Source organism: Neophocaena asiaeorientalis, unplaced genomic scaffold (genome assembly GCF_003031525.2).
Source record: "Neophocaena asiaeorientalis asiaeorientalis breed wild unplaced genomic scaffold, Neophocaena_asiaeorientalis_V1.1 scaffold531, whole genome shotgun sequence".
Taxonomy (NCBI): Eukaryota; Metazoa; Chordata; class Mammalia; order Artiodactyla; family Phocoenidae; genus Neophocaena; species Neophocaena asiaeorientalis.
In genome coordinates this window covers 124867-151356 of record NW_020175542.1, presented here as the reverse complement: position 1 = coordinate 151356, position 26490 = coordinate 124867, and the positions used below count along the sequence as shown (strand labels likewise).

Genomic DNA, 26490 nt, shown 5'->3' with positions numbered 1-26490 from the left:
TCCTCTTCACCTCCTCCGTTTTTGGTCCTGGTAAGCTGCAAGATTTTTCTCTCCTACAGTAATCCTTTTGTTTTTTAAGTTGTTTTTGTTTTTGTTTTAAGTAAGTTTGAGAAGGTTTCTGTTTCTTGGCCTCTAAAGAGTCCAGACTAGAATAGAACTTCCCCCTGCCCCCAGCCTGCTTTTTTCTCTCTTTCCCCGTTCCCATCCCTGGAGGCTTGCCATCCTTTTTTCTTTATAGTCCTGTGTGCAGCTGCTTTTCTCAAACACTCTTTTCTCTTCTTTGTCCCATTCCTGCACCTCTGTTCTTGGCCCGTTCCTGCTCTCTCTCCTTGGAACTAGCAAACCTTCTCCTGGAGAGTTATGTCTTCCCCCGCCCACTTCCCCTGACAACTTTATCTGCCAGGATCATTACATTTCAAATTCAGCCCCGCCACTGGGGAACGGAGGATTTAAGGTACCTCCCACCCTCCAGCCAAACTTCAGAACACTGTCATTGTCTTCTCCATATACCTAGTGCATTCACCCATCTGCTGACCCATCATCTTCATTATGCAGAAAGATGCCATTATCCAGAATCCACAATTCATTAGATTCCTACATTCACGTACATACCCTTTCCTATTCCTGCATTTCACTTTTAAGAGAAAAGGATAAACCCTAGGGAAGAGAATTGAGGAAATCACATTCACGTTCAAAGTAGTTAGTAGAAAAGGTTTGACTCGACATTAACTTATTTGAAAGAAGACCTGGAAATTTTAGTTGACGCTGCAATATGGACTATGATAAAAGTAAATCCATTTGAAGCTGTCTGAGTAGAAAGCACACGTCTTGTACCGTATAGAAGAATACACGTCCTTCTGTGTTCCGAACTCTGGTAGATTGTGTTCAGTAAGGCAAAGCGTCAGTAGAGGTGACCCAGCCCTGACCACTGGTGAGGAGTAAAGATTGGAGGCTAAGTCTTGGTCTATTTGAATGGAGAGTGGGATGGCTTGAGGTCTGTCCTCAAAAATCTGGAGGGCTTTTGCATAGAGGAAGGGGTAGTCTGGCTCTCTGTCAAGCCAGGGAACTAACAGGTGGACAGTTAAGGAAAGCAGATCTAAATTCAAAGGAACGAGGAAGCCATTGCTGATTTAGAGCTGCTTATGCTTTCCCAGGAAGAGTCCAGCGCAGGCTGAAGAATCCTGAGAATCCCGTCCTGGCTGGACACGAGAGGCAAGGATTTCCCTGCTTTTTTCTTTTCCATTACAAAACGAATGCAGGGTTATAGCAACAAGTCAGGTAGCGCTATATCGTGACCCCACATGTTAAGGTAACTCATGTTATTAGTTTGGTGTGTGTCCTTCCGTACCTTTCTCTATGTCTACACAAACATGTATTAACCTTAATGGATGGATTTGATTTTGTTTTGTTTCTGCAAACTCAAGATCGTACTATACACACTACTCTGCTCAGTAATGTAAACATCCCTCGTGGTCGTTCATCTTCTTTGAAGTAGCTGCCGAAATTCGAAAGTGTGGGTATACTATGACTTATTAAACCAGTCCCCTATTCATAGACAGTCACCTTATTTCCAGATTTTGTTACCATGTCATTGTAACTAACAGTGCTGCAATAAATGATCTCCAACATAGATCATCGTAAACCAATGTTTAGTTTTTATAGGATAGTTTCCATTAAGGTAGGTTTTGCTAAGTCGAAAGATGTGCACATTATTGTATTTTAATAGCTACTTCCAGATCACCTTCTGAAAATCTTGTTGCGTTCATACTCCCACCAGCAAGTACCCATTTCCTCATACTATCTCCAGGACGGAATGTGATCAGTCACTGTAATTTTTGCACATCCCAGTAGAGATACTACTGAGAAGGGAGGGTAGGATAGTGCTTAAGGATGAGGATTCTCTTGGCCAGAACACCCAAGTGCCTATCTGAGCTCCAGCAAGTACTAGCTGTGTGACTTTAAGCTGAGACACGTTACTGCCTTGTATTTTAGTTACACTTATTTGTAAAAAGAGGTATGGTATGAATACCTACCTCATAAAATTGTTTTGTGTATTAAATGAATTAATAGTTAGAAAAGGCTTAGAACAGTAGTTGCATATACTAAGATTTGTATAAGATTAAAGATTAGTAAGATTAATCTGTAAGATTAAAGATTTAAAAATTTTGCATCTCCTTGACTACTAATAAGGTTGGGCGTATTTCTATATATTTCTTGGTGATTTCCTTCTAGCTTTTTCTAAATGTTCTGTCCATGTCCTTTTGCCCATATTTTTACTGAGTTGTCTTTTTATCAGTTGGGGGGAACTTTTTTATATATTACAAATAGTAAGCCTTTCCTGTCATTTTTACCTTCCATCAATTGTTACCTTTTAATCCATTTATTAAAATCAGAGGTTTTTAGAAAAATATTAACATAGAAACCTCAATCAGTATAGAACTCTAAAAATAATTTTAAACTCGTATAATCTCATACTCCAACCATGGTTAAGAGTCTGTTGTATGGAAGCTCCTCCATTTACCCCCTCCAATTCACTGACTCTCAGCCTTTGCTCTACATATCGGTCATCCACAGGCTTTCCAAGCACTAGTACTTGGGTTCCACCTCCCAGGCATTCTGACTTAACAACACTCCCCAACACCACCACCCAGTGGTGGGGCCCGGGCACCAGTGTTCAATAAGAAGCCTCATTTGATTCTAATGTGCACCCAGGGATGGGAACCAGATGACGCAATCCTGAAAAGTCACTTTGCTCCTAAATCAGAATGTCACTAGTAACCACTACCACCATAGTAGGCAGAACTGACACAGTTTAGTTCTGTATGTAGCTTTGTTCCTACCTATGTGAGGCCGTGTTTCAAAGGTCTTAGAGATGCATCTCTGTGTACACCCACACCTTTTTAGTGTAATGACTTCTTTAGTGTAAAGACACTGATGACTTTTTAGTGTAATAACTTCCAACTCTAAGATTCTTTAAGTTTATATCAAATTTATACTTATCTTCTTAGATCTGTATAAGCCACAGTAGTGAATGACAGAATGTGTGATACTCCTGAGGTCTTGTTGATCCTTGATCATCAACGATTCAGTGATATTTATCCTCATTGTTAATAGGAGAAAGCGTGTGGGCAGATTTCAGAAAAACTTACATCAATAACAGTTAAAAAATAAAACTAAAACAATTTTTGTGATTAATCCTAACCAGACTTAAACCACCGCCTCTTCCCATCCCATCCCCTTCCCCACCTATAAACGTTAATTGAAATTTTCCTCTACTGTGATATTTTAAGATGTCTCCTTTTTTCCTGTGGAATTACACAATGTGAAACATCAAGGGAAATAACAGGAAAGGCAGTGAACATGCCTTTCAGAATGCAGGGAAACACGCTTTGAGAAATAGCAATGTTGGCAGAAAATGGAAGTGTCTGGGAGAAAAAAACAAGATAAAACTGGCAGAATTACAGGCTGCTGCATGGGCTGGTAATTAGAGAGTGAGTTCATCTTCTGAGGGAAAGATATTTTTCCTCTCTTTTCTGTAGAGAGGCCAAATGGAGTCAAAGACACTGAGAGCATGAAATTGTTAGTCTGCCATAAAAACCATCTTTGATGCATTGGGTTTAAAAAAATATGTATTAATTCTCCAGGTATTTTTTAATTGGGTTGTGTGTTATTCTTGTAGCTGGCAGTAAGGGATAAGTCTCTGAGAGACAGACCGATAGATAGATAGATAGATAGATAGATAGATAGATAGATGGATGGGTGATCGATCTTTCCTATATTTTATGAATATATAAAGACTTTTTAAACCAGAAGATCTTTATGGACTGAAACTTTTTGCTGCCTATTGTGGAAGTTAATACTGGGTTTCTTTTATCCACCTTTGATTTAGACTATTTCCAGAAAGGTTTCCTTAAGAACTGGATTTTTCAGTCTCAGAACTGTTGACATTTGGGGCCGGCTAATTCTTTTTTTTTGACATCTTTATTGGAGTATAATTGCTTTACAATGGTGTGTTAGCTTCTTCTGCTTGATAACAAAGTGAATCAGTTATACATAGACATATATCCCCACATCTCTGGGCAGAATAATTCTTTGCGGCTAGAGGCTGTCCTGTACATCGTAGGGCTTTTAGCATCATCCTTGGCCTCTACTCAGTAGTATAGGTCGCATTGTGACAATCAAAAATGTCTCCAGACATTGTCAGATGGCAGTTTGGCCCCCAGTGAAAAGCAATGCTTCTGGCTCTGCTTTTCGAGTTGAGGGAGCCGTCACTTCTTCAAAAAGCAATGTACCTAACTCCCCAATCTAAATTAGAGCCCCTGTTTCATTTCATGAAAGAATATTTTTTCTCTCTTGAAACAATACACATCTCTTTATAGCATCAGCGACAGTGTGTAACAATGTGTCTACCTCAAGTCATTAGTGTCTTTCTTCCCTATTAGACTTTAAGTGCTGCAACTAATCTGCTTTGTTCACCCTGTACACGTACCACCCAGAGCAGTGACTGACACTTACTGTGTGTCAAAGAATATAATCCTAAGATATTCAAGACCCTGAAGCACAAAGCCTGATTTGGTCCAAAGGGGTTTTTCCTCTCAGGCTTATTTCAATCTATTTGACAAAGCCAGTAAAAGAAGAACTCAGGGACATATTGAGGCTGTTGAAGGGTGTGATCCAGGAAATCTAAAAATTATATTATTTGGATGGGATTCCCTGGGGGTTTGGCGGGGTGGTGTTGAGTGGCAGTTTCACTCTGGAAACAACAGCTCTGTTATGTCTCTGTAGACTGGAGCCAACCTCTCACTCCTGCTTTCTGAGCTCCATCCACCGTTGATCCATGGAGGAAACCAGTGTTCTGACCAATGGGAGGCTTAATGCTCCATTAATTCTCTGAGAGAACATGCCCCAGGACCAGGAGAGATGGGCCTAGGGAAGATGAACCTCAGTACAGACAGTAGGAGGGGGCTTTAAAGGCTTCTTTTCATGTTCTTAAAAAATGGAATTAAGATGCATATTTTTTAAATGAAAAATGACTGGCATTCTTCCCACTGAAAATGGGAAGTAATTTAATTTGTGAGTGGTTTATTTTATTTGACAGTCTTTGTGCATACTCGATTTGGTTTTTTACACTGAATTACCCTCTGATAATGGGTATACAGAATGCCAGACTGTGCCCCCCAGGTTGGTTTGATAATTGGATGAACGACCATATTGTACAAGGTTTTCGTGACAATGTGGACAGAAGCTATTAGGAAAACTCCCGACCAGAAAAGCCTTCCACCTTTTTTCCCAACGAAGTTAATTGCTACCCAATGACCAGTCATTCCCTTGGCCACTTCTCCTGAGCATTGCTAAGTTCTATAATCACGACTGAATTCCCTAGGGTGGATGGAAGGGATGCCTAAACCCCACAGCCTATAGAAAAATTCGGAAAATCTTCCCTAGGCAGTCTCTCAGAACGGACCATTTTTTCGACAATTGAAAGTTAATGTGAAGGATTCTAGTGATAACTACCATTAGGGGCTCGAGCCAGATGGTCAAGTTCAAAGGTAGCTCCACCTCCAAGTACCTGTATGACCTTGAGCAAGTTTCACCACTTCATTTGCCTCAGGATCCAAACCTGTAAAGTGGGAACAATATTAGTATCCACCTCTTAAGGTCATTGTGAAGATTCAATAACATGGTATACCTACAGTATACATACAGCTTAGCACAATTTGGCAAAAGTAAGCTCTCCAGAAATGTCTCTTTGGTAGATGGTATGTATCAGGCCCTGTGCTAAATTTTCTTAACAAAGGTACAGAGAGCTGCTATACCTCTAACATTGTGGAAGGGAGCCTTGAAATGGAGAAAGATGAAGTAACAAGCCCAGGGCCACATGGTTGGTAAATAGACCAGCCAAGATTCAAGCCCAGGTCTGTGTGACTCTAAAAACTCTTTAACACCATGCAACTTCAAATTTTGTGCTTGTGTACCCACTAGAAGAATTTTGAAAAGCCACATAGCTTCTTGAGCATTTTTAAGTAGACAACTAATCACTTCCATCAGAATGTTAAATACTTACAGAGAATGTGATTTCAGGAGTATTTTAAACATAGGCAGTTTAAAATAAAACTGTTATATCACCTTTTTAATGCATCCCATGGAATTTAAATACCATTGTAACTGGATACCCATCAATATCCATTAAAAGAATAATGAACAGGTTCTGTAAAAGTCAGAACTTTCTGTTCCTTTTTCTTCTTTAATTACATATTTTTCACTGCGCTTCCCCCAAATAAATGTTAAATGCTTTTTTTTTTTATCATTTCTACAATGAAAACTAGGTAGTTTTTCTCCCTCCCTATGACTGTATGACTGTAAGAGTTTAAAATTCCCTTGTGGATTTAATTGTCTCTAAAATTATTACTAGAACACAATTGACCAAAACAACATAAAACATGCAATTCTGACAAATTATGATTAAACATAAGAAGTAAAATTTGATTAGAAATTCATATTATAATGAGCTGAGGGCGGGGCATTTGTGGGGCTTTGATTAAAGGTGCCATCTGATTGTCCCTCCCTGAAGTGTTTATACCTTGGATAGCGCCCCACGGTAAGATTCAGGATGGGGAATGTTTGTTTCTTTTCCAAATGTGAGAAGGAGAACCTAGGCTGTGGGTATGTCCTGACATGATTTGATTTTAAGAAGGAAATTATATTAAGTTAGAGATGGGGAAGTGGTTTCCTTTAAAACTGTTCCAGATAGCTCTTGGGAAGTCATAACATTCTCCTGTTTGAAGACAGCTGCTCTGCACCGCTAAGCTGGGTTGCTTTGGAACAGGGATATTTATAGCAGGACCCCACTGGCTCTCCCATCTTCAAGATGACTCACTCCCTCTTCCTTGGCAATGAAGTCTGGATGCTCTTTAGCTATCGGCTTTATCCCAAACCTACAGTAATTATCGCTGGAGAGTCACAGAGGATATTTTTTGAAGGAAGCCCAGGAGAGGCAAGGTGGCAAACTTGAAGTGAGGCTGAAATCTGGAACTTTCTACCCTTTCCTCCATTGGAAATGGTCTAGAGACCATTTAGGGCCTCTGGATGGAATGGTATTATCACCCCAGATTCCCCACCAGGCCTTGAACCTGTGGTCCCAGAGCACCAGGGTCAGGGTTTCCCTGCACCAAGGGAAAGGTGAACAGCTCCTACCTGTTTTCTAGATCAAACAAACATGGTTTCAGCTTCCCAAAAGGGCTGGTTATGAACAAGAAGGGGTGGGTAGGGGGTTGTGTATTCTCTGCCCCCACTAAGCCTTATAAGGATACTCTGTGTGGTAACTGCCCAGCACGTAGTAAATGCTTAATGAATGTTTATGGAAGGTTTTATCTGGGGCCAGTGTGTGGTCGTAACATTCCTACGTGAACTTCCTAACTGATGACATGGAACCCCCGTAACACCAGGCCTGAATATATCCTGTCAGTCTAAATATACAGTAATCTCAGTTATTGGGGAAAGCAGTGGGGAGCATCTGTTGAATACTGACAAGGAGATAGGGAGCGAGCATGAATTTAAATTGATAGCAGTTTCTGGGCTTCCCTGGTGGCGCAGTGGTTGAGAGTCCGCCTGCCGATGCAGGGGACGCGGGTTCGTGCCCCGGTCCGGGAAGATCCCACATGCCGCGGAGCGGCTGGGCCCGTGAGCCATGGCCACTGAGCCTGCGCATCCGGAGCCTGTGCTCCGCAACGGGAGAGGCCACAACAGTGAGAGGCCCGCGTACCGCAAAAAAAAAAAAAAAAAAGATAGCAGTTTCTTCAAATTTCATGTTGATTATGTTGATTGTACTTAATATTCCAAGGGTATTCACATGTTTGTCTGCTGAACTCAATCAGATTTGACCCAGAGTTGCAAAATAGCTGAAATCCATTCACATCCTTGTACTGATGGACACCTCTCTCCTTCCTTCTCCATGGCTCCATCTTCCTTCTTTTCTTGAGCTCCTGTCCGGCCGTCTCTTCTCTCTCAGACTCTTGCCTTGAATCCGTCAACTTACAGGGGCACCGGATGTTGCCACGGTGAGCACAGCTGTTGTTTTTCCTCTGTAAAGAGCCCTCACCTCTAGCCTCTCTCCCTGCTGTGCATTTTCACAGGTGTCGTTTAAAGTGGGGGCCTCAGGGGCTTCCAGGATTCTGCTCCTCTTTCATCGTCTGTCTCTGAAGGGGGCTTCGTGACCCGCCAACACCTGCTTAGGTGCCGTGGAAGACTGTGACGCATCACCACTGTGGTCACCAAACAAGCCAAATGACAGCGACATTCATTTTGTTAGTAAATGGGTTCTGAGAGGTGACAGATGATCTTATATTTCCCAAGAGGAGAGGCAGGAAAGATAATGAGAAAGACTCGAAGGAAGGAAAACTGAAAGAGAGGTGGGGAGAGACAGAAGGCGGGGAGAGGGAAGGGAAAGAGAGCAAGGAGCAAGGGATTTCTCAACACAGAGGGGTATCCGTATTGGGCAGCTCCCTGCATCTCCCTCAGTCTTCTTCATCCCCACAGTTACCCCTGTGATCCAGCCCTGACTACTTATCCTACATCTCCTACCACTTTCCTTCCCTGCTCACTCCTTTCCAGCCACAAAGGATCCTCACAGTTCCTCCTACCCTCTAAGCACATTCCAACCTCAGGGCCTTTGCACTTGCTGTTTCCTCTGCCTGGAATGCTCTTCCCAGAAAGCCACATGGCTGGCGCCCTCCCTCCATTCAGCTCTCTGCTCAAGTGTCATCCCCTGAGGGAGGCCTTCCATCCTCACCCCACCTCACATAGCATGATGTCCGTCCTGCACGCCCTCACCCAGCTCAGGTTTTCTTCATGTCTGATATAGAGGAGGGATTGATTCCATGTTTTGAGTGAATAACAAAATCGCTGACCGCCCCCCACACCCAGAAACACACAGAATCACACACTTGCACGCATGCGCTTTGCTCCGTCCCCTCCGAGCTCTGCACACGCCGGTCGCTCTGACCGGAGCACAGCTTCCTCCCCTCCCCGCCCCCAACTTCTGCCTGGTGGATTCCCACAAATCCTTCACCTCCTGCTCGCTTACTAGTCCTGTCCTTTTTGAGGTCCCCCTTGAGCTCCCCAAGCAGACATGTGGCCCGTTTGGCTGACACTGTCCTGGGCAGTGCACCTGCACTGAGACATCCACGTGTGTACTTATCTCTCCCACACACCTGAGGGTGATCCTCCAAGCCCAGAGGACAGAGCAGCCAAGGACTTAGACTCCAGAGTCGGGAGTGCCAGGCATGAGTATGAGCTGTGTGACTTTATACAGGTTACTTAACCTTTCTGGCCTCTGTTTCCTCATCTGTGCAGCAGAGATCATATTATCCACCAAGCTAAATGACAGGAGACGGATGAGGGTTCACTGATGAATTACTTAACATTATGAGCAGTCAGCTGGGTCGGAGGATGGCGAGTGGAGGGTGTGCTATGCGAGGTGGGGTGGGCGTGGAGGGCCTCTCTCGGCGGGTGATCACTGAACAGAGCCCTGAGTGATGTGACGGAGGGAGCCACGGGGTGCCCTGGGCTCCTCTCATCCACTAATACCCCAGCTGAGACGCATCTCTGTAAGCCCCGTGGCAGGTTAGACTCTGAGGCTGCTCTCTTGGGCCCTGGGACGTTATTCGGCTGATACTCTAACGCGATGCTTATTATCTTGCCAACCAGGCCAGGGTGCTCGTCCTTCAGAATCAGGCTCCGGGTGATGAGCGGAAACTGAATCAAGGTCAGGGAGGAGTACGAGGCACCTGAGGGGAGGACATGAATTCCATCATCACAGTCCAGAGCCACCTGTACCCTGCGAGGGCCGAGGGCTGACCCCCATTCTCATTCGCAAGCACATTGCAGCACCAGCCTTGTCTCAGGGATGAGTCTAGGCCCACGGCCACTGCCAAGATATCTCAGAAAAGAGGGTTTGAACTACCATTTAAAGGTCCTGGTTTGATCCTGGAGTTTGTCTGGTTCTGTGGAGAATGACTCAGGCACCTGCTGTCGGGGGGCAGAGGAAGGGAAGCTCTGGGATGAGTGGCAGAAACCCAGGCTGTGTTGACAACCCCAACTGGGTGACCATAGACGTGGCATGTCACCTCTCGGGCTGCTGATTTCCTCATCTGCAGAATTTAGGAACTATCTGGGCCACTTGGTCTCAAAATTTCCTTAACCACAGAAATAGTTATTTAAGCAAGATATTGATTGAGAATCCAAACATATTACCAGGAATGATGAAGAGGGTAAGGCCTAGACACCATGGCCTCCCACTCTGCCCCCCACCCCAAAACACACACTTACACACACGACAGCCTTGAAAGAGGCTTTCATGGCCCTTCCAAGATTCAGTGTTCCGTGATTCAGTGTCACATGCATATGGCACAGTCCTTTCAAACTGTTAGGCTGAACCACATGAAATTACTGAGCTTTGATAATTTTTGACTTGCAGAAATGACATTCTCATATTTCAGCCTAAGAGTTTCATTTGTAACAGTGGTTACGTGTGCTCACGCAGGAACCAAATTGTCCAAGTTGAGCCCCTCATCTTCCTCTCTGTGTGACATCGGACAGGATACTTCCCCTTTCCTGTAAAATGGCAAACAAAGAAGTCTTCCTTGTGAGGTCGGCTCCTGAGAGGGCTGAAGGGCAGGGGTGCTGTAACGCAGTTACTGCTACTACAGGAAGCCCTCCATGATCTTGCAAGGGAAAGCCCAAATGGTTGCCTGTGGGCCGAACTCAAGGAACTGTGTCCCACTCTTCTCCCTCCCTGGCCCCAAGAGGAGTAGTAGAAAACACAGTCCCATCAGGGTTTCTTAACTGGTCATCCTGTCCAGCTTGAACTGCCTTACCTCCCTCTTCCTTCTTGTGAGGGGTGTCACTGGGCAGTGGATAGCCTTGACCTGGGCATGGGAATGGTGTTGAAATATCATGCGTGACGTTCATCCCCTGCCTTATCTGGGCAAAGCATTAGCACTCCCTCCCCAGATACCTACCCGGAGCTTCCCCATGAAGTGCCACATCATGCAATATGTCAGCCTGAATTAGCAGGCAGGCCCATCACATTAAACTGAAACTCTGGGCTGGTAGTTACCGCTTGGTAATGCCTCTTTATCCTGGCTGTCCTGCTCCCTTCCCTGCCACCAGAGCCACGGGAAGCCTCTGTGGACAGTGCGTGGTAATGAAGGAGGCCCAGGGAAGAGTTGAGGAGAAGCCACAGGAAGTCCTCACAGATTCCATTTCTTCCACAGCCCTGGGGAGCCTGCTTTGAGCTCTACTACCTTGCGGGGCTGGGCAGAGCTCAAAAGCTCCAGGGGGGGAGTTCCTTTATGACAAACCGCGAGAGCAGGCGTGTATCTCTGAAAGCACACATGAACACCTACAGCACCAAACTGAGATTTCTAGAGGCAGCTTAACCACAGAATTCTATGACTACCACTACCATTATTACTACCAATAATCCTATTGATTCCATAAATTCTATGGGCACTGTAGTCGTATCCCTTACAGAGCATTTATCACGTCTTACCATGCATGCTCTTTGAGTGTGGTGTGATACAGTGGAAAAAGCACTAGATTTGCAGTCAGATAGACTCTGGGATCAAATTCTGGCTATGCCTCCTATAGCTGGGCAACTCTGGGCCAGTGACTTAGCTTCTCTGAGCCTGAGTTTTCTCTTTGTAATAGTAGTTTGTACTACTAGTATCTATTTCACAGAGTTGTTGCAACAATTACTGAGATGGTGTATGAAGAATGTTTGACGCAGAGTCAATGCCCAATAAATATTTGCAGAAGAGTTCCTAAGGGCAAAGGTACTTTTCTTATCCATTACAAAGCCTTAACTCAGACACACCCTCATTTGGCATTCGATAGTATATCATCTTCCTTTTCAAAGTTCTGCTTCATTCATCCTCTAACTTGTTCTCCACTCTACATCAGAAATGATCTCATCAAAACTTTGAACCTGATCATATCAAAATCATTGGAAATCTTTTGATTTCTTCCCATTTCTCTTAGGATGATGGCAAAAATCTTTCCTGGGGCCTGCCTCTTACCTCCCCTGTCACTTCATCTTCCGCCATGGTTCTCATCACTCTCTGTCTCAACTACATCGACCCATCGATCTTTCATTCTTGCCTTACCCTCACCACCGGACCTTTGCACACACTCTTTCCGCTGAACGGAGCATTCTTCCTTCCCCTCCTGGCCCAGTAAACCCCTTCTCATACTTTAAGCAACCAATTCTTACTTCCTCAGCAAAACTTCTCCAGACCTCCCTGAGCAGGTGAAATCCTTCTTAATGCTATTTCCTCTCTTTTTGTACTTACTACAAATAAAATGTACTTACTACATTTTATTATGAGATGATTTTGTACCTACCTCTACCAACTGGACCAGCCATATGAAGGCAGGACCTGTGTCTGGTTTTGCTCACCAGTTGAACCCCCCAGGACCTTGTACAGAGCTCAAGCAAATGTTGCTGAAAGGGTGAGTGGGAGGTTGAACTGAAGGGCAAATCATCTCAACAGACCCCAACCTTCTTGATAAGTAGGGCACAGTGAGTATTTCACATAATATAACCAGAGCCCAGAAGGGGCAGGATAATTGCCCGAGCTCACACAGCCTGTCAGTGAGGGGCGAATCTGTGGTCAGAACCCAGGGCTCCTAGTTCTTGCCATTCCTGGGCTTATACTATAGAACCATTATCCAGAACAGGGTGGAGGGCTCTCAAAGACTTTCGCTCCCATCCCACTGCTGCTTTTCAGAGGACCCCTGGCTCTTCCTACATCCGTATCTCAAGCTCCTCTGGTTTCCAGGATATCCACTGCCACATTTGCATAGAATTCTGTGATTCCTCTGAATTGAATTGTTCATTTAACTTAAAAACTACCTCAAAATCCTTCAAGACTGAGCTGGGAGAATTCTGTTTTGTAAAAGGTTATATTGTTGAGGTGACTGCGCTCCACAAAATTTAACCTTTGTTTCCGCCTTCTTCCCCTCACCCACTGGGTTGACAGAAATCCAGAATTTGAAGTCTTGATCGACCACCTGGTATCAAATCAGGGCTCAGTTGCAAGAGATGACTTCCCTGAAAAGAAAACAGCTTTTGGTGCTTTTATTTTCTCATTTCTGTTAAAGGGTCAGGCCCGTGTTTTGTGTTTGTTGCATTGTGTTTTAGTCTGTCTCCTCTGAGGCGTTCGTTTTCCCACTACTTTCTCAGGAGCCAGTTCACCCAGGTGTAGGCAGAAGTGCCCTTGAATTCAAAGAGGGAGTCAGAACAGAGGTGGGTCTTTGTTCCTATTTGCCAGGAAGAGCTTCTTGGGTGCAAAACTATATTTAACTGCCTGATTCTCTGACCCATGGGGAAGGTAACATTTACTCACGTATTCTTACTCACTCACTTAACAAATATTTACTGGTTATCCTTCATATACCAGTAAGATGACCATATAATTTATTGTCCAAATGAGGACAGTTTTGATGTGCAAGTGGACGCTGCCTTGTTGGTACTCCAAGACAACAGGTTAAACCAAGGATGTCAATGGGTGCCCTATATATTAATGGCTGAATTTGGGATACTAGAAATTTGGGTGATTATATATGCTTTCCCAAAATTCCCTTAAGGATTGAGGATAAAGCCAGGATGGGGTCTAGACCTCCAAAGCCATGAAGGATAAATTTTAATCTCAGTTGAACTAGACGTTTCTAAAATTTTCCTACAACTTCCTTTCAAAAATAGATTTCATGGGGCTTCCCTGGTTCAAAAAAAAAAAAAAAAAAAAAAGATTTCATGGTTAAAAAACAAACAATCTGGAACAACAGCTCTGGAAGCTAATGACCCCACAGTGGATTCTAAGTTCCCCTGAGAGGAGGCCACTTTGAGGGCCACTTGAAAAACATCTTAGAATCTATAAAGGATGAAATTGCCCATCAGGGCTAAAGGATGGTGACATTTTTGAGGAAGGAATAAAACTAAAAGGAACCAAAGGGAATAGGAACAACATGTAATTTATCAATCTCCTTTTCCAGCTCAGAGCTCCTTTGACGTAGTCATGATTTTGTATATGATAATAAAGGACATAAACATGCACACTCTTTTCCTAGTAAAGAGCTCTGGGTTCTAAAGTGATTTGTTTCTCTTGCATTCCAGGTGCCTGTCCTGAGACCCATGGACCTGATGGTGGAGGCCACCCCGCGAAGAGTATTTGCCAACGCACACACATATCACATCAACTCCATATCAGTCAACAGCGACTATGAAACCTACATGTCAGCTGATGACCTGAGGATTAACCTATGGAACTTTGAAATAACCAATCAAAGTTTTAGTATCCTTTCTTTGGGGCCAATAACCAGTTGGCCTGAATCAAGAGTATTCAGGTATGAACAAGCTGGGGGGAAAGTGGAATAGAAAGGGGCAATCACAATTGAAGACCTAGAACTTGTGGAGAACTGTTCTCTTTTAAATTACATTGGCATCTGTGATACTCACTCATCTAAACAAAGTTAGGGAAGTACTGAATTACAAGTAGTAGACCAGGGCTACCTCTGGATTAGAACTCTGAGTCAATCCCTTCATGCAGAGGCGTTTATGTGTCATGAATTACAAACTAGTTTTGACTTTATCAACTATAAGACCAGACCTTAGAGTTCAATGTAGGGTTCCTTCCTCTTGTTAATGGATTCACAAATGGCATATATGGACCACAGGTACACAGGAGATGGTTTTCATTGTATCGTAATAATGAAAATAATAATGGCTGCCATTTCTTGAATCCCAAGCACTGAACTGGGAATATAATGCATAGAATCTCATTTTGAAAGATGCATATATCATTATTGTCTAGCTTGATGAATTTTCACAGACAGAGCACTCCTGTGCAAGTAGCATCCAGATCAGAAAACCAAACTTTATTAGCAAAGCTCATGTCCCCATCACACTTCTTCAGTCTCTACCTGCCAAGAGTATATTTGATATAACAACCCCGTATTGACATTATGGGGTTGTATTATTATCTTCTGTTTAGCTAAAATTTAGAGAAGTCGAGACAATTGCTGAATGAGTATCTGACCCAGTATTCACACCCTACTATATTGACCCTCTATTTAATATTAAAAATCGGTCATTTATTCAGCACCTATCCTGTGGTCCATCCTACCACAAACCTGACTCTTCACTTGAATTCCCAACCTCAGTTAATGGTTTCACCATCCAGGTAGCTAAGCAACTGACCTAAGAGTCAATACTGATCTTTTTTCCCACTCACCAGCCTCCCCACCCCCCAGCCCAATATCTGTGAGCCCTGCCTTTGCTTCGTCTAAAATATATCTCAAATCAACTCATCTTTCTCCATCTCCATTCTACCGACCCACACTAGTACAGGCCACTGTTGTCTTACCTATATGACTGCAGTAATCTACTGTCTAGTCTCCATTCTCTCTTGCTCTCCTACACAATACGTGTTCCACATAACAGAGTAGACCTTTCAACATGTGATTCAGATGTCATTCCTCCCCAGATTAAAACACGCTGGTAGCTTCCTATTGAACTTAGAATAAGATCCACATTCTTAACTCTGGACTGCAAGATTTCACATGATAGTGGCCCTGCATCCCTCTTTGATACCCTATCATACCAGACTGCCCTGATTCACTCTGCTTCGGCCAACTATCCTCTTTTCTGTTCCTGGAGAAACCTTGTTCTTACTTCCATTCTCTGCATGTGCTGTTCCCTCTTTCTGGAATACTCTGCCCCCAGAGTCCACATGGCTAACTGTGTGTCATCGTATAGACTTCAGACTCCTGACACCTCCTCAGAGGCACTTCCTCCCACTAACTCCCTCTATCCCCGTTAACTTCATAACATGTATTACTATTTGAAATTCGTTTTTTTATTTGTGTATTTTGGGTTTCCCCATATTTGAATGTGAATTTTATGACAGAAGGAACTCTGTATGATCCATTCCTGTATCCCAGTACCTAGAATATTCTGACATACAGAAAGTACCGTTTTGATGGGACATGTCGAGTTTGAAATACTGGTAGGTCACCAAAGTGGGGCTATCCAGTGGATAATTAATCGTGAAATAGAAGCCGACAATTTCACCTTAAGTGTGAAATTCACCTTAGTTACAGTACAGCTCTGAATGTTCCGATATAAAATAGACTCCATAATGGCTCAAACATATAGAAGGTTATTTCTCTTGTAAAGTCCAATATGGATGATCTCCATCAGCAGGCAGCCTCCTCCAACGAGTGACTCAGAGATTCAGGTTCTTTCCATCTTGTGGTTCCCCAGTGTCACCATGCTTATCTGCATCTGTACAGCAAAAGAGGAAGATTGTGTAGGACCACACGTGGGAGACTCCCATGAGCCAGGTTCTAAAGTAGTGTGCATTCCATTGGCTAGAGCTCAGTCACATGATCACATCTAACTGCAAGGCAGGCTGGGAAATGTAGTATAGCTGTTGCAAATGAGTAAAAAGACCTGGTTTAGGTACACAGACACCTGACCTTCACCACAGAAGAGTGCTCAAGGCTTTTCAGAGTTCCCCAAGGCTTTTCAGAGAATGCAGCTGTAAGCCAGTCGTGGTGATTATGGAGACTGAGAACTGACCATTAAGACCGTGACTGACATCTTTTGTTGATCACAGAGCAGACGCGACACACTGTCTGAGCCTAGGAGAATCTGCCTACAGATTTTGCCTGCAAGTGCAGCTGCTAACAGAACGAGTGTGGGTGGTGGTTCCCTTTCTCCCTTGACATCTATTCCAAGAGCCAGAAATCTGCTCAGGCTCAGCTGAGCTTCTGCTGTCCCCAGTCTAGGTGACATGCTTTCCAAATTTTGCCTCCAGGCCTTCAAGAGGGAGGGAAGTTTCGTTAGGCATTTTAGGGGACAGATGCCTTGAGGAGAATGCAAAAGGGACATATTAATAGCACAGATGAGGTTATATTCTGCAGATGTGTGACAGCCTGACAGATGCTGGCATACAAATGAGACCGTGCCATTCACCCTTAAAGCAGCCATATGTAAAATAATCATTGTCATCATGAGAATGATAATAACTGATATCTATACAGTTACTTTCCACCAGACCACCCTAAGCACTGAGCAGACTGTACAGACTGGGACCCTTTTGCTTATTGTCTCTGAAGTGCAGCCACCTCTGGGGTAGGAAGCGGCCATCTTTCAAAATAGTCTCAGAAAAACACCAACCACCAGACAGGCCACCAACCATCGATAAATCATATGTTGTTTAGCACCATTTCTATAATGCCTCTTATCCACTAAGGAGGCAGAAGAAACATGGTTCAGTATAGAAAAATGTGGGGTTCCCAAGGTATGGTATGAGCATCCCTGAGGTGGGAGGCGAGGTTCTTCTAAATACTACATGGACGTTTTTTGTTTTCATAATTATGTATTTGTGATAATGAACATTATAAAATACAACTATTGTATCAATCCTATGATATTACAGATACTGAAAAATCCATTTAAATTTCAAAGTGCATATATGTAAAGATAAGTATTAGTAAATATTAAGGCAAGTGGCCTTGCAATATGGTTTTTAAAAAAGTCATAACTTCCAGTGACTAGCATTTGGTGTGACATTGGCATTATGGTTGAGAACAGATTCTTTGGAGTCCAACAAGCTTAAAATTCTCAGCCAGCTCTACTACTTGCTGGCTGTGTAAGCTTTAACATGTCTTTTAACTTAGCCAAGCTTCTACTTCATGATCTGTAGAGGGGAGCTCTGAAAAAGGGGATTGTTAGAATTTGTTAAAAAGGTGTTTATACACACACACACACACACACACACACACACATATATGTGTATATATGTGCATGTGTATATACATATGTATACACATACATGTATGCTTAGGGCAGTACCTTGCTAAGTAAATGATCAGTAAACAGGGACCACCACAAAAGGAAACTAGAAAAGTTGAGTGTTAGAAGGGTGGATTCTGTTCTGCTGAATTCATTATCTGCGTCATCTTCTCAATTCTAGACACCTCCTTTGGTTCTGCAGTTTGATGTTCTTTGCAAGACGTTACTCATTATACCCTAGTTACCAGATATCCGCAGGGTCTCTGAGGTCCAGCCCTTGTATTTAGCACCATATCAGAGGGAAGCATTCCTAGCCTTATGGCTAGGCATTCCTAGCCTGGTCTTGAATCCTCTTCCTTCCATCTGTAGCCAGTCTGTCCCTGTTTTGTGTAACAGGTTCTGGCTTAAAGTGGGCAGACTTTGGCCTTAATGGGTTAACTGCATCAGGACAATAAATCATTTCTAGATTAGTGATTTTCTAGGGCAAGAGGCAGCCCTAACTTTTCAATAAAAGAAAATTGCTATAAAAGGATGTTTCTTAATTATGAAAACTATGGTATACCTAGGATCCTTTGAACTCTGTTCTCAGAACTAAGAATGAGTTGACCTGGGCTCCTACCTAGTCCAATATGGGACCTATTAAATAAATCCACATCGAGTACAAAGTAAATATACAGTCCTCAATAACTATACACTGAGCACCTAGTTTGTGCCAGGCACTGTGATAAGCCATGGGGATATAAGAGTGAAAAGAAACAAATTTTCTGCTTTCAGAATGACATTCACCAAATAATCACACTAATGAGTGCCTTATTACAAACGGAAATAAGTCCTGTGAAGAAAGGGAATATGGTTTTGTGAATGCATTTTTAAAAGCCTGATGTAGACTAGGGAATAAAAGAAGGCTTTCCTGAGGACTGATTGTTAAGTTGAGATTTGTAAGAGGAAGAGTATGAGCTAACCTGGCAAAGAAGTGCGAAAAGATCAGTCCACCACGTACAAAGGTCCTGTGGCAGGAGGGAGCATGGTATGTTGGAGGAACTCAAGAAGGCCCGAGGGTGAAGTAAAGCATGGCGTGAGCAAGCTAGAAAGATAGCACAAGACACACCTTGCATAAATCCAGTCTCTAGGCATGAGACAGAGGGTTTCTCTGGGAGAAAACAACTGGATTCCAGGGGTACTTGATCTCTGACTTGGTCTTTATCAGCCCTCTGCATCAGCTTCGCTTGTCAACTGAGCTGAGGCCCTTTGGGATTTGATTCCCTATCAGGGGACCATAACCAGAACTCCTGGCTTCTAGCTCTGTCACTCCTTAGTACTAGGGACAGCAGTCTTCCTTTTAATCCAATAGGATTCTGCCGGACAAGCTTTGAGGGACGCTGTGGGGCTCGTACAGATTTCTCTCCCTTGTTTCTGCTGTGGCTTTCATCCACAACTGTACATATCAATCTTAGTCTGGCATTTAGTGTCATAGGAGAACATTCCTTCCAGTGACACGTCCAGCACATTGGCCTCTGTGTGCCAGAGCAGCCCCCTCTTTGCCATATTAAATGCAGCCTTTGGTGGGTTGTCTTAGACCTGTTGCCTTGCTTGTGTGGTTGCTGTATCTGACACCAGACCTAGGGCTTTTGGAGTCTGGGGATTTCTCCTCCCGCAGAGCAAGCCCTTTGAGCCTCGTGTTATCAGGGGATAGGGCAAGAATGCAACTCTGCAGACCTCTTTCGGACTTCTTGAACGTCCTTGGGGCGGTATCACTAAGTATTTGGGAAGGCAGACTCTGCAGTCAGATTCACTGGATTTGAACCCAGCTCCATCTCCTAAAATCTGTGTGACCTTGACAAGTTGCTTAACATTTCTCTGGCCCTCAATTTCCTCATCGGTCAATGGGGATAATAATACCACCTATCTTAGGAGGTTGTTGTGAGGTTTAAATGAGGTTGTCTTGTAAGGTATTTAGCCAAGTGCCTGCACAAAGAGAAGGCTCTATAAATAGTAGCTTTTATTATTTGGGGCATATCCCCAGCCCCCCGTTCTTCTTACCTTGTTGCTTGGATCCCATTCTCTCCTAAGAAAACCACAGGCTAAATGAGCCACACTATACGGGCCTGGCATCTTGGCCTATTGACCTACTGTGAGTTTTCTGCATCTTAAAAAAAAAAAAAAAAAAAAAAAAAAACCTTCCCTAAAGAAGGCTGCTAAGTCATAAGAATGAAGTAAAGTAAAACACAGAAACATTTTTTATTTAATTTTTAAAATTAATTTTTATAGTACAGTTGATTTACAATGTTGTGTTAGTTTCTGCTGTATAACAAAGTGAATCAGTTATACATATACATGTATCCACTCCTTTTTAGATTCCCATATAGGTCATTACAGAGTACTGAGTAGAGTTCCCTGTAGATAACTAACAAGAACCCATAAACATTTATTGAGCACTTACTATGTGCACTGGAGATGCCAAGATGAATAAAACTCCATCCCTGATATCATGGTCCATGTAATCTGGAGGGAAGGTGAGTTCAACCAGAGAAGCAAAACCAGTAGGAGAGGGTGTGTGTGTGTGTGTGTGTGTGTGTGTGGAGAGTGAGTGAGAGAGAGAAAGAGAGAGACATATTGACATATTACCATGAATTAGCCTTGTAATTGTGTGACTGGCCAAGCAAATCCAAAGCCTGTAAGGCCAGCAGTCAGGCACAGAAAAATCGTAAGCAAGCTAGAACACCACAGGCACGAGCATCACAGGCCACATCCACACATGGCCGTCAAGAAGGAAGATTGAGAGAGAAGGGAGAGAAACTGTAGTCTCAGCAACCATTTGGAGTCTCCTCCTCAAGGAAGACCTAAGCCTTTGTTTAAATGCCTTCCAACTGATCAGTTCAGGCCCACCCGGATAATCTCCCTTATGATTAAATTAAAGCAACTGGTTAGGGCCTCTAACCGTGTCTGCACAATCCCCCAGAGCAACACCTAGATTACTGTTTGACTGAATAACTGGGAAAACTTGTGCATATGTGCAAAGTGGCTGCTTTCTCTCTTTTGTCCTTCCACTCACCTGAGAGAATAAACCTTGTTAGCCTACCACAACCAGAAACATTTTAGAAATATTTAGCCTAACCAAGTTAACATATCACAAAGCTACCAAAGTGAGTATGTGGACAGAGGGAGACAGACATGTAACCATACTAAGGAAGATGAGACTAACAGTTTTGGGGAGCCTCTATTAAGTAGCAGGTATATTACATCGTCTCCTGTAGTTTTCTTCCTCTCTTTGTTGATAAATTAACAAGTTCAAAGGCATTTGAGATTAGGTAACTGGTCACAGGATTGGGGATTAAAATCTAGATCTGTCTCACTCTATACTCCAGTAAAGTGTACTCTATCACACTATCTTAAATTACGCAAATAATAATACACGTTAAGTGTATTCATAGAGGTGCGTTCAAGGTGCTGTGGATACACAGGTAGAAAGAATCATGAAAGAAGGGCTAGAACACTTCATACAGAAAGTAACACTTGGGTTGGCCTTTGAGTGAAGTATTGAGTATTTTCTAATGGAGAAATGTCAAGCTCTGTGTCACATGAATAGGAGAGTCTGGGGTTATGAGACTTTCACATACCCCCCCACCCCCAGTCATAAAGGACATCTTATCCCAGTGTCTTTTGAGCTCAACACATACGTAAAAGCAGTACCTAATAGGGCACCATGTGTCTCTTTGTCAGTCCTCTCATATTGAGTGCAGCGATTGGCAAAACCCTCCATGAATATTTGCACACTGGCTTTTTTTAAGCTCCTAAGAGAGGAATATCCCTTGGAGTCCTCTTTGGAGATTTCCAGTGTGTTATCATCAAGCAACATGTCCATTCAGCTGACAAGGTCTGGATGCTTTGTAATCACTACTTTATATCCAAAGATTAAATTGAGACTTTGGAAAGGAAAGAAAGACTTCAAAGAGACTCATGTGCCCTAAAACGGAATCCAACTCTAATATGCTCAGTTTTCAAGGCCATGATGAGGCTATTCTCCACCTTCAGTATTGGCAGACTTTAAGTGCTATCTGAAAAGCTTCAACTGCTTTTGCACATGGGTATCTTACCCAGGTAAACTTAGATTCCACTCTCCAGCTCGACCTGCAGACAGGCCTCCCGCTGGACTCTGCTGTCATTGGTTGGCTTAGATAAAAAGAAAGGGGTGGGGGGAAAAAAAAACCTTGTCAGTATCAGCAAAATTAGCAGTGATAAAGACAGAAGCATATGAGGACACCTTCAAAAGCCCACAAACCTAATGCATATAAAAGCTGTCTTTGGAAAAATGCGTGTTTCCTTTGAAAGTTGGGATTATTCAGTCCACTGTAAAGCCCTTTAATAAATAGCTTTTTCTCCATTATCTTATTTGTTCATCCAAATTTCTCCGAGACTGACAGAGTTAACAGAATGATACCCATCCAAAGGCAAAGAAACTGAAACCCAGAGAGATAAAATGACTTTCCCATGTTGTCCGAGCAAAATAGAGTTGGAATCAAAACTGAATCCCAATCTTTTCACCCCATTTTGTTATAATTACAGTATTTATCACAGTATTATCTTCAGTTTTACCCAGAGATGAGGTTCCTGGTCTCTCAACTCTCTCAGAGATGGTTCTAAGCCAAGGAAACTACTTTTTTTAACTGTTTATTTTCTTGGTTTAATAATATGTATTCATTATAGAGACTATAAAATGACCTATAATCTCACCACCTAATTTTGTGTATATACAACGAATTTACATCGCAATTTTAACTTAATGCTAGCTAACACAACAAGAAGGGCTCAGAAAAATAAGTTAATAAGGAAATAAAAGAAAAGGGAAAATTTTTTTAATTCTTGATTTATCCAGGAAGCTTTCTCCTGTTCAGTCTAGGGCCACACACACACACACACACACACACACACACACACACACACGTGTGCACATACACATCCCACCCACTCACACATATACACTTTCTTTCTCACTTCCCTGCTTTATTTGTCTGTTTAGCAGTTATTACAACTTAATATACTGTATATTCTATTTATTTATCTTGTTTAGTGACCATGTCCCCTACTAGAATATAGGCTCCACAGATCAGGGGGATTTTTGATCTGCTCTGGTCACTGCTGTATCCCCTGTACCTAGAAAAACCCTGGCAGATTCTTTGTGAATGTTTATGAAATACATGAAGGAACAAATGAATGAATGGACCCAAGCTAGGGTTACTGAAGGATAACTTAATGCCAGCCTTAGAATCTAATTCCCCTGTATGATATAACTATGTTTCCTTCCATTCTGTTCTCTCTCTCATTTTTTTCACATGGCTATGATCAGACTGTATATATTTTGTATCTAACTTACCTCACCTAAACGTATACATGTATATAATAAGCGTAGAAAATATCTTGTCTTTTTCCATCTTAAAATACTACAACTTCATCAAAAGAAAATGTGGAAACGAAAACTCATAATTGAAAAGAAAAATATTCATAGACCCAGCCCATTGGAATTATCACTAACATTTGGTACTTTTGCCTTTTAGGTCATCAGTTTCAGAGTGAAAGTTTTAAATGACATTATGATCACACTAAAGATGGAATTTTTCATACAAGTTTTTTAACAGACTTGGCATTTCATTGCATAAACAGTTAAATGAGATCGATCAGAATTTACTTAATCGTTTCCCTATTTCTGTATATTTAGGCTGTTCAATTTTTTTCTTTTATAATATTGCAACAGACATTTTTTTATAAAAAGCTTTTCCAAATTTGGGTTTAAGGAAATGACTTTTGGATGGTCCCTATGCTACCCTTTAGCATCCTGCCATAATCCCCTTCATTCCCTCACCCCACTGCTGATGTAATTTATGTCTCTGGCTTCTTATTTGTTTGAAGCTCATCCCTTAAGGGGTGACCTCCCAGTGTCTTCAATTATTATTTTAAATGATGCCTTAGGCCACTGCCTGGCACAGCAGTGCCCTCACCTTCCCGCCTTCGGCCTTCCAAGCATGGAGCTCAGCTGCCAAACTGGCTGTGCCCCCTCCCGTCTTCAGCACTGCTTCCAGAGTCCCAGCAGAGAGGCAGATTAACCCCTTTTGTTAGCAGAGGTAATTTGCCTGGGCTCCGCATTAATAAGGAATGCCGTAAGCGGTTGGGGTCAGGATGAACAGATCTGTCAAGCCCCAGGGTTAATTTAATAGCAATCTGTTGGCTTTCTGCCTTGTATATTAGCTGTGAATCCAGTGCTCTGTTTTGCTTTTGCCGTTTAGTTCTTTGGGACAACAGGGAAATAATTTGGATAGAGAGCTCTAAAAGATAGGAGAGAGAAAATTGACTGTCAACATGCATCATTCCATTTCCAAGATAATACAGGGAGCCCCACACTGCTCCCCTCCTTTCTCCTTCGCTCCCAACATGAAGGGCACAACCACGTATGCTGGAGGCGTGTATCTCCCTTTAGAACAGTGTAAGGGAAAAGGCCGGGTTTCTTGGTGATGCAGATGTGAAATATGCTCTCTTGTCATCCCCATAAGCCATTGAATTTTTGGAAACTAGACTCCTTCTCCCAAATGTTTTTAGAACTCAGAAAATCCTCCGCAGTTAACAATTCAAGAAATCCCTTCTCACGTTTCTGTCTCAACTTACAGTTCCAAAAAAAAAAAAAACATTCATCACATCAGGGAACACAAAAATCCTAGGTCCGATGCTGTGTCCAAATTCTGGTTCTGCAAAATGTAGCCCCCAGACTGGTCGGTGAATTGAGAGAGCACAGATTCAAAGCAGAATCCCTGTTGGATTAGCCAGGGGAGTTTCCAGAGAGCCAGAATTACATCACTCGGAAAGGCTGGCTCTGTGAGGGCCATTCATCAGGGGAGGAGAGTGGAGTGTGGTCAAGAACCCAGGCTCTAGAGTTGGACAAACTTGGGTTCAAATCCCAGCTCCACCCTCTATGGTCATATGACCTTGGGTAACTTAACATCAGTCACTATTTCCTCTGCCAGAACATAGGCCTATTAATAATATTAACATCATAAGGGTGAGATGAAGGTCAAGTGAGACAATGCATGGCACGTGCTAAACATTAACTACTGCTTATTATTACCTTCCTTGTTGTCCTTATCATTACAGTTACTAAAAAGAGGATTGGAGTCATGGTTTCTCCCCTGAACCCCAAAGAGTCAGACCAAGAGAAGCCCTCTAGTCAAAAGGAAGATGCTTGGGGATGAGGGATGGTGGGCAGGCTTAGAGGTCCAGGATGGATGGGAGGGAAGGAAGGAGGAAGGGTCCAGAGACAGCAGCCCTAAGCAGACTCAGTTCTGATGCAGTTCTTTGATGGTGGAGGATGTTCCTGGTTTCATATGTATGTTTAAGCCCTTCATTTTCACACATTCTAACTTTTGGGCTTTATTTTTAGGTGAGAAAAAAATAACTGTAGATGTGGCACCTCCCGCTACCACACAGCCAAGATCCCTTCCAGTTAAGCTTGTTTTTAGAGCTATACTGGTAGAGGTTGAGAAAGCTGACACCGGATTTTCTTGCCCTATTTTGAGAAAAGAGAAACATGCTCACTGGCACAGTAGGGGTATGGAGGCTCTTTCTGGAGGGTGATAAAATCTGACAACAGCTGAACACTAACCTCTGCTTAACCCCACCCTGTGTCGTGGCCACAAAGCCCAGGGCATGGGTCAGGGGACTGGGGAGAACATCAGAGCTGCAGCTTGGGGCCTCCTTCTGGGGGGCACTGGCCCCTGCTCCCCAGCAAGTGATGCTAACTGCAATAATATTTATAACTCTGGTAGCAGTTGAGTTGAAAGGTAGTATTTTGTGAATCAAAGGAACCCACATGCTCTGGAGACCCAAGAAATAGTTGCATCTGGATTTGTGAGGGAAATTGTAGTAAAATGAAATGTTAGTTGTCTCAAGCTAATTTTAGGAGAAAAACCCAACAGGATTTATAAGAGGTAATTGAAAGGGAAAGAGGCACAACCAAATATAAAGCCATTATTGCACCAGATGACATGCCGGAGCATGGGTGATGTTTGATAATAGAGGACTACTTTGTTAGTGCTGACGTGACTAAAAATATCAGTAGAATTACTCGTACCTCCTCTAAATTCTAAGGAGGAGATTGTGTTCCCAACTTCATGAAAAGCATAGGAGACTTTTATCCAACCCAGTCTAATAGCATTATCTGTGTCAAGTTACTGCTTGTTGATTCAATGCGGTGTTTTCCAAAATGTGATATATAAGCTCCTGGCACAGACATAAATATGTTCATTTTAATGGTTAAAAGCATTTATCTTAGGTACGGAATATTATTTAAAATGTAACTAGCTCATTAAACCCATGATTTTATGAATATTGGATTACTGCTTAGACAAGGCTAAGTAAAGAAAAAAGTGAGTCGATTTAAGTTGATGTGGAGAAAAAATGTTGTTAAAAAATGCTACCTAGTGATATACGGGTGGGGCGAAATCACAAATGTGACTCAAAAGTGAGAATCATTTTGGTTCACAGCATCCACATCACAAGGCCTGTTCCTTTGCAGGAAGTTGCTGGGTCCTTGGACAGCACCTCAGCCCCAGCCAGGTACCACCGTACCTGGACCCGTGTCTCCTGAGCTC

General features: G+C 42.8%; 1 protein-coding gene across 3 annotated transcripts in view; it reads left to right on the top strand.

The window, feature by feature from the left end:
* Positions 1-26490, top strand: part of PPP2R2B (protein phosphatase 2 regulatory subunit Bbeta) — a 656680-nt gene that overhangs the window by 579856 nt on the left and 50334 nt on the right. For all 3 annotated transcript variants that reach the window (XM_024731397.1, XM_024731396.1, XM_024731395.1), the window contains one exon: positions 14174-14351. In XM_024731397.1, coding sequence (XP_024587165.1) covers positions 14174-14351 — 178 coding nt within the window. The remainder of the gene's footprint in view (positions 1-14173; positions 14352-26490) is intronic.